Below are 9,362 nucleotides of genomic sequence, written 5' to 3'. Positions count from 1 at the left end.
AGGGTTCGCAGATCTTTGATGTCGAAAAAGAGCATAAGCAGTTCCCAGAAGGATCAAATACATCACTCTGAAAAGGTACCACATGTAGGATCTTTGTATAAAAAGGTGTGGTTATTACTATTTAAAAATTACAGCAAACAATACCACTTGATGCTTTAAAAAAAAAAATTCCATGAGGTAGGAATTACAATTTTCAGATGAGAAAACTGAGGGTAATAAATAAATGACTTATCTAAGCATACATAATGTATAAGTGGTGCCAGGATTCTTAATTACAAATTCCATGCCTTTCCAACTACCAAATTTTGTAGTTTAATTCCCTCTCTGAGGGTTTCTGTTATAGTATTGTTTAACCCAACTCTAAATGGGTTATCATATATTGTAAGCTAATTAAAATCAGAATTACTTATGTAATAACATTTTTATCAGATGTCTCAATATCTAGTGTTGTTATAACAGAAATACTAGAAGTGGATGACCTTAACAAACAGAATTTTTTTCTTTCCAAAGTTGAGGAGGCTACAAGGCCAAATTCAGGGTGCCTCTACAGGAAGCCTTTCTCTATCTGTTGGCTCTAGCGGGAAGGGCCTTGTCTCTTTTCCGCTTCTGTTTCTTGCTTCCTTGGAGACCTCATTTGGCATGGCAGCTGTCTACCCCCATTGGAGATCTTCTGCTTGCTTGCTTAATCTACTCTTATATCTTGAAAAAGATTGATTTAAGATATACTCTGAGTTAATATTTACACATTAACTTACCAAAGAAAATCCATTCCCAATGGAATTATAAACACAGGTATAAAAAACTAAACTTACTGCCATTGAGTCATTTTCTGACTCATAGCGACCCCTCCTTGGGTTTCTGAGGCAGTATCTTTACAGAAGTAGATTGCCCAACTTTCCTTCCAAGGAGTTGCTGAGTGGATTTGAACTGCCAGTCTTCTGGTTAGCAGTCAAAAATATCTTAGGCACTATGCCATGAGAGCTCCCACAGGTATGGGGGGGGATTTATAACACATATTTTGAAAAGATTACACTTCAATTCATAATATCAGACTAATACTTATTAAAATTTGTATAAAGTTTAAAGGGTGTATTTTTGGAAGGGCAGGGCGGGGTAGGTCAAGTTAGAAGCTTGGATAGCTTTCATTCATTTAGCTTCTGAGGGTCTTGATTTCATTTTTATTATAGTAATGTAATTTATCAGTCTTCGAAGTTCTATGAAGCCAAAACTATAACATGTAAATTCTTTCTAGAAAAGTAAGAAATGAAGGGACCACAGAGGAGACAGAAGATATGGCTTATAGATCTTATGAGCATTGTATAATAAGCCAGACATTATACCTGACAGGTATTATAAAACTACCAACTCTATCACACTAGCTTTGTGACTTAAAGCAGGCTACTTAACCTTTCTGAGCATCCATTTCTCTACCTATAAAGATACAGAAGGTTTGTTCTAAAACTTAAATTGATATGATGCTTTATTATTAGTCCAGTGTCAAAAATATAAACGAACTATTAATGAAAATTATTTTTAATAATTTTTCAGCTGACAATTCTATGAGGTTCTCTTTCAATTTTACTAAAAGCAAAGAACTGGAAATCTAATTTGGATGAAATTGAAACTGTCACTGGAATTATTTAGTTTATCAACACCAACTCCAATATTTGCAATTGTCTTTGGTTTGGCAGATCAGAAGTTTTATTCCTTAAAGCAATGCCCCATGTAACATTATAGATAAATGAAAGCTGTATCTTCCTTTTGTAAAATTGAAGGGAAATTGTAAAAGGAAGCATGCTTAAAACAGAGACTTTTACAAATAGAATAATAAATATAACTTTGGCAGTTGAGGACCTGGATATTAATTTCCTTAAAACTATTTATGTCTAATGGTTTCCTTGAAACCATTCAGGAAATCATCATTTACTTACACGTACCCCAGTTTGAAGACTGCTGCCTTAGCCAATACTTCAACTACCTTTATAATATCCCTCATTATGGGTTCATGCTTTTTCCTTGAAAATTCCCCAAGTAAAAAGCTACTTTCTGAGAAAATTCAATCTACTTTTAGATGAATATACTTAAAATATTTCCTTGAACAATTTCTTTGAGTTGAACCAAAATCTACTGTTCATCAATTGATTTTACTATGCTGGAAATGCCCAATTCTTTTTCTCCCTTAAGGTCTTTTGCATATTTGCAGCAGTGAGTTTGAGTTCAGATGCATCATCTAATGTCCTGTTTGCTGCTTCCATTGGCATCAATTGTAGAACCAAGCAATGTGAAGTCTCTGACAACTTCAATCTTTTCTCCATTTATCATGATGCTGTTTATTGGTCCAGTTGTGAGGATTTTTGTTTTCTTTATATTGAAATGTAATCCATACTGCAGACTGTATTCTTCAATCTTCATTAGTAAGTGCCCCAAGTCATCCTCGCTTTCAGCAAGCAAAGTTGTACGTCAGTGTAATCGCAGGTTGTTAATGATTCTTCCTCCAATCCTGATGCCACGTTCTTCTTCATGTGGTCCAGCTTCTCGGATTATCTGCTCAGCATAGAGATTGAACAAGTATGGTGAAAGGACACAACACTGATGTACTCCCTTCTTGATTTTAAACCGTGCAGTGTCCCCTTGGTCTGCCGATGACAGCCTCCTGGTCTATGTACAGGTTCCTCATGAGTACAATCAAGAGTTCTGGAATTCCCATTGTTCTCAATGTTACCCATAATTTGTTATGATCCACACAATCAAATGCTTTTGCAAAGTCAATAAAACACAAGTAAACATGTTTCTGGTATTCTTTGCTTTGAGCCAAGATACATCTGACATCAGCAATGATATCCCTCATTCTACATCCTCTCCTGAAACCAGCTTGCATTTCTGGAAGTTCTCTGTCAATATATTGCTGCATCCATTTTTGAATTATTATTTTGATATTAATGATATTGTTTGATAATTTCCACATTCTGTGGGCTCACCTTTCTTTGGAATGGGTACAAACAAGGATCTCTTCTTTAGTCTTCCTTATTCATTGCTCCATTTTCACATGCATATGAGGTGACTGGAAATACCATGACTTGGTCAGGTGCACCTTTGTCTTCAAAGTGACATCTTTGCTCCTTAACGTTTTAAAGAGGCTTTTTGCAGCAGATTTGCCTAGTGCAATAAGATGTCTGATTTCTTGACTGCTGCTTCCATGGATGATTGTGGATCCAAGTAAAATGAAATCCCTGACAACCTCGATCTTTTCTCCATTTACCATGATGTTGCTTATTGGTCCACTTGTGAGAAACTTTTTCTTTAGCTTGAGATGTAATCCACACTGAAGACTCTAGTCTTTGCTCTTCATTAGTAAAGTTTTCAAGTCATTTTCACTTTCAGCAAGCAAGGTCGTGTCATCTGCATATTGCAGGTTTACCTGAGTCTACCAGAGGCTTACCTGTGTTTTATTGATTATACAAAGGAATTCAACTCTGTGGATTATAACAAATAATAGATAACTTTGCAAGAAATGAGAATTCCAGGGCACTTAATTGTGCTCATGCTGAACCTGTACACAGGCCAAGATGCAGATGTTCAAACAAAACAAGGGAATACTGCTTGGTTTCAATCAGGAAAAGTGTGCATTGGTGTTTTATCCTTTTTATTATACTCCTTCGATTTGTATGCTGAGCCAATAATCCAAGAAGCTGGACTATATGAAAAAGGATGTGGAATCAGGATTGGAGGAAGACTCATGAACAACCTGCAGCATGCCAAGGACACAACTTTGCTAAAAATAAAGAAGACCTGAACAATTTACTAATGAAGATCAAAGATTACAGTCTTCAGTATGGATTACACTTCAATGTAAAGCAAACAAAAATCCTCACAACTGAACCAATAAGCAACTCATGCCAAACAGAGAAAAGATTGAAGTTGTCAGGGATTTAATTTTACTTGGATCCACAATCAATGCCCATAGAAGCAACAGTCAAGAAATCAGATGATGTATTGCACTGGGCATATCTGCTGCAAAAGACGTAGTGTTTAAAGTGTTAAGGAGCAAAGATGTAATTTTGAAGACTAAGGTGCAACTAACCCAAGCGATGGTATTTTAAATCACCTCACATGCATGTGAAAGCCAGGTACTGAATAAGGCAGATCAAAGAATCGATGCTTTTGAATTAAGACGTTGGCAAAGAATATTAAGTATACCATAGACTGCCAGTAGATTAAACAAATCTTGGAAAAAGTATAGCCATAAAAGCAAGGATGATGAGACTTTGTCTCATGTACTTTGGATATATTATCAGGAGCCAGTCCTTCAAGAGAGACATTATGATTGGTGAAGTAAAGCGTCAGTCAACTAAAAAGAGGAAGACCCTTGATGAGATGGATTGACCCAGTGACTGCAACAGTGGGTTCAAACATAGCAATGATTATGAGGATGGCACAGGACTGGGCACTACTTCATTCTGTTGTAGATGGGGTCGTTATGGATTGGAAGGTACCTAACAACAACATAGAAGTGGAAATTCTTTGCTTATGGTGCTCTTGAGTACAGAGCATATCTGTTGAGTTATGTTTTCAGTAATCGTGAATTTAAAATTAAGCATTGACTTTTTCCTTTGTTCTTGTTGACAATATACTTTTTAAAAAGTTACTCGTATTTCTACAGAGAAATGGTAAAACTGAACATGTGTTCAGGAAACAATAAGAAATTCATTTCAGCTGTAGCACAGGATATAAGGTTACCAAAATGAGAAATAAACATGATTTGGGGACTATCACTGAATAGTTTTTGTGCTCTATTAATATAGTTGGACTTAATTCTGTATGAAATTGAGAGCTACAGAAAGTTTTTAAGGATTAGTTACTACTGATATAGAGCTATGGTTTATGAAATTTGAGGAGCATTAGTGGTACAGTGGTTAACACACTAGGCATTCAAAAGTTTGGGGTTCAAACCCATCAGCCACTCTGCAGGAAAAAGATGTGACAGTTTAGTTTCCTGAAGATTTACAGGCTTGGCAACCTTTGAGGTTAGTTCTACTGTGTCATATAGGGTCACTATGAGTCTGAATTGACTAGACAGCAATGAATTTGGGGTTTTATTTTTATGGTTTACCCTAGAAGCTGAGTGCAAAACAGAGAATGGTAGTATATCTCTTTTCAGAAAGCTAATGGAATAAATCAGGCAAGAACTAATGATCCCTTGAGCTAATTTGTTGGCAATTACTTTCCAGAATGCTAACTGCCTACAGTTGAGAAGAGTGCAGTAAAACAGGCACTTTGATATATTCTGGTGGAAATGTAATTTGGACTTTTCCAAGGTATAATTTGATGGGATTAGATTTAAAAGTAAATGAAAAAGATATTTAAAAGATTTGGGGACTGACAGATACCAGGGATTTGAAAAGAGAAACTGCTGAAGAAGATCATGAGGCTTCAAGCTTGGCTGCCTGAGATGAATGGACAACATAAATGAGGAAGCAGAAATAAATGATGAAGAAGAGTACAAGAATAAGATTCAGAAGACCTTAGGGATCTGCCCTTGCCTCATCATTGAAATGCTGTGTAATGTTGGGCTAACTCACTTAAATTTAGTATTCACATCTATATATGTAAAATGGTGGTGGGAATGGATTGGAGAGAAAAGAAATAAGCAGTGGTAATGGCATGTATCCTTGTCTTGCTCATTTTTATATCCCTTAAAGCATTTGGAAGGTGACTTGACATAGATAAAATATGACCAATTTTTGAAGAACTAAATGAGCTACAATTTTCTGGTGAATCAAATATATGTCAAAGTTTTGCAAGGTACACATTAGCTCTGGTAGTGGTGCTTAAGGCACTTGACTGCTAACCAGAAGGTGGGCGGTTCAAACCCACAAGCCACTCCTCGGAAGGAAGGTTGGGCAATCCACTTCCGCAACCCAAGGGGGGTCGCCAGCACATAACAACAACACATATTACTGATACCATTTCATGGATGGAAAAATTGAGCTTCAGTGTGGTTAAATAACTTACACAAAGTTCTAGGACTAATGTTAAGAATCATCTCTCCCTGAACCCAAAATCTTTCTTCTATTATGAGAATATTGGCTATTAAGGCCTTAGAGTAAAGCTTGTCCTGGAATCGCTAGCGGGTCCCTCACCACTTTAAAACCTAGACTATTAAAACAGCAAAGGTTTCGTCAAGCACTGACTCTCATCCTAGTAGGCTGGTTCTGCGCTGAAGTCAGTACCAAGCCTACGGTGAGACGAGTCCTCAATATAATCTGCACAATTTCCAGGCTTTTCTGGGTGTGGGTCTGGCCGTAATACAGAACTTAACTGAACACGCCGGGTGCCTCGGAAGCCAACTATAGGCCTGCAAACAAAGAAGCCTAGCAATTCTGCAGCCCTGGGGAACACTTTTTGTCCTGCCTCCCTGGCGGACCGGCCTCTTAGCTTTGGTCACCTCCTCTCTGCCCCCTGCAGGTCGGCTTGAGGGACTGCTAAGAGGACCGGCTGGGACCTGGAGTACGGAGCCCAGGGAGTGCTTGCTCGCGTTCAGCCGCGTTTCTAGATTCTAGGCCCTCTCGCCTGCCCGCAGAGACCCCCAAGCCATGGCACGGGTGCTGATCGTGGGCGCCGGGTTGACAGGAAGCTTGTGCGCGGCGCTCCTGAAGAGGCAGGCGTCAGGTCCTCTGCAACTCTCTGTGTGGGACAAAGCAGAGGACGCAGGTGGGTCTTCTAACGGCCCAAAGGGGGGTGGGGAATGAGGCCTACACGTCCCACAGATTGAGAGCTGGCGTGAGTGTGAACTCGGTGACTGTTGTCTGTTAAGAAAATCCAGAATCTTTGCTACCACAGCGACCAGGAAGCTGCACATGCGCCGTAGTGGCCTCGTCACGTGATCAGAGGCTTCCGGAGCTTTGGAAAAGCAGGAGAGGAGGGGAAAGCGTTGAGGGGTGTGGGCGACCCTTGCTTTGCCCGGCGGGGCAGAGGTTATAGTGAGCGCTTTGAGGAAGGCCTGAGGGGCCACGGAGGTACCTAGTGAGAGTTTGCAAAGCTTGTGCCTACCGCTATCCCTAATAAGTGGATTTTTGTCTTGTCCCTATATGTGCCTTTGCAGTTTTCTCCGGATTAAAAGGGTCCCAAGGCACCATTGACCAACGACTTCCAGAAATCTAGTTTACTGAATCCTATTGCAGGGAGCTCTGGTAGCATAGTGCCTAAGGCACTCGACTGCTAACCAGAAGGCTGGCGGTTCAAACCCACCAGCCACTCCTGGGAAGAAAGATTGGGCATCTATTTCTGTAGTGGTATCTCCTGAGAAACCCAAGGAGGGGTCGCTATGAGTCAGGTCCGACTGGACAGCATATAACAACAAGAGAAAGTGGAACCTTTCTGTGAAAACTTTAGTGAACAGAGGCGGCCTAAAGTGAAGAAGCAATTACCGTTAATTGATTTAGGAAAAGTTTTTGAGCATTCCCAGACCCCAAAAATCTACCAAATCATATCAAGTAACACATAAAACTTGGAATAACACTAACATACAGTACTCAAGACACAGTTGTTCAAAGCTGTGGCTGCTTGATGCTGAGGTGCTGAGTGTAGTTTCCAGAAAGGAGCTTGGCAATACCATTTTCACCTCTTGGGATGCGTGCTGCCTTTTTAACAAGTTGCAGCAAAACAAACACTGGATGCTGATTTCGCTTTTTGCCTCTTTTCATGAAAGAAAAAGTCCTCTTCTGATTTCTTTCAGCTAGCAAAAACAAGTACTAATGTAGGTCTTTCCTAAAAGTCAAACAGTGTAAAGTGACCTTTCAAAAAAGCGGGAGGGTACTCTCACAAACCTAACCGAAAGAGTTAAAGAAAGCATTCAAGTAATTCATTTTGAGGTTCCATTAATCATTTTGTTATATTTTATTTCTTCCTTTTATTCAAGTTATTAAATATATGCACCAGACACAGTTGTTGGCAATGTTGCAGCATTCACAAGTCTTCTTTTGTTCCATCTTACAGTGACCAAATTGTGCTACCTACTTCATGAGGCTACCAGAGTTCACTCATGAGGTGAGAGCTCTGGTAGCATAGTGCCTAAGGCACTTGACTGCTAACCAGAAGATTGGCAGTTCTAAACCCACTAGCAAAGGCAGGTTGGGCAATCTACTTCCATAATGATACCACCTGGGATACCCTAAGAGGGCTTGTGATGAGTTGGATCTGACTTGATGGCACATAACAATAACTTCATGACAATGTTAAATGATGTTGTTATGTGCCGTCGAGTCGGCCCCGACTCATAGCGACCCCTCCTTGGATTTCCGAGGCAGTATCACTACGGAAGTAGGATTGCCCAACCTTATGTTCTCTTTTAAATTTGAGGGTTTTATCATTTAACATGATATATATTTGAAATAATTTGGGGGGGGGGGTAATCCAGGGTGAATTGCATTAAGCAAAAGCTCATTTTTAATGCACTAAGGCATTTTCCTGTGGGTTACTTTAAGGGGGAAGAATGACTACAGCCAACAGTCCTCATCATCTACAGTGCACAGCAGATCTAGGTGCTCAGTACATCACCTGCACTCCTTATTATGCCAAAATACACCAAAGGTGAGTTGAAAGGGGTGGAATCAATCTTACTAGTTGTATGATGTTAAAAGATAAGAGTTCATCCATTTTTAACACATTTAACACATAATATAGTGATTATATTATCATCATTGGTAGTGTTAGCTAGCAATAAAAGATTAAGCTGAGCAAAGAGGGAACTATAATCCCTGCCTCATAGGACTGTTGTGAAAATTAGATGAGATGATATGTGAAACATAACAGGTCTCAATAAATAGGCTGGTGCTGAGGAAGAGGACAGATACCTATAATGCAAGTCAATCTTCTTAACCAAATTTAAAGATTGGTAAAATAAACAGAAAAATACATTTCTATTTTCATTGGCTTTAATTTTGAAATACATAGGAGAAATAGACTTTTGACTTATGTCTGCAAAAGATCTATGTATTCTTAAAACACTTATGTTCTTCATCTAAAGTGTAAGTTTTATTTAACACAAAATACACATGGAGTTGATCACATGAAGGTTGCTGGTTATGAGTTCAAATTATAACCTCTAGAAATTTTTCCAAGAGACTATGCTATTTTCAGAGCTAATTATAGTATATTCTTACATTATATATATATATATTGATTCATTTCAGTTTTTATGATGAACTATTAGCTCAAGGTATTCTGAAGCCTCTTACTTCTCCTATCAAGGGAATGGTGATGAAAGATGGAGACTCAAACTTTGTGGCACCTCAAGGAGTTTCTTCAATTATTAAGCATTACCTAAAAGAATCAGGTGGGAATATGATTTTTTTCTTCCTTTA

At 38.8% G+C, this 9,362-nt stretch overlaps 1 protein-coding gene across 1 annotated transcript in view; it reads left to right on the top strand.

Annotated features, from left to right (window-relative positions):
• The first annotated feature begins 6,590 nt into the window (after positions 1-6,590).
• Positions 6,591-9,362, top strand: part of RNLS (renalase, FAD dependent amine oxidase) — a 443,738-nt gene continuing 440,966 nt past the window's right edge. The window contains exons 1-3 of the mRNA XM_007944033.2: positions 6,591-6,711; positions 8,484-8,589; positions 9,192-9,334. Of these exons, the coding sequence (XP_007942224.1) occupies positions 6,594-6,711; positions 8,484-8,589; positions 9,192-9,334 (367 nt within the window). The 5' untranslated portion in view covers positions 6,591-6,593. The remainder of the gene's footprint in view (positions 6,712-8,483; positions 8,590-9,191; positions 9,335-9,362) is intronic.

This window comes from Orycteropus afer, unplaced genomic scaffold (genome assembly GCF_000298275.1).
Source record: "Orycteropus afer afer isolate SDZICR_OR568_19922 unplaced genomic scaffold, OryAfe1.0 scaffold00118, whole genome shotgun sequence".
In the NCBI taxonomy this organism is placed as follows: Eukaryota; Metazoa; Chordata; class Mammalia; order Tubulidentata; family Orycteropodidae; genus Orycteropus; species Orycteropus afer.
The sequence above is the reverse complement of the archived record's forward strand: the minus strand, read 5'-3'. Positions and strand labels throughout refer to the sequence as shown.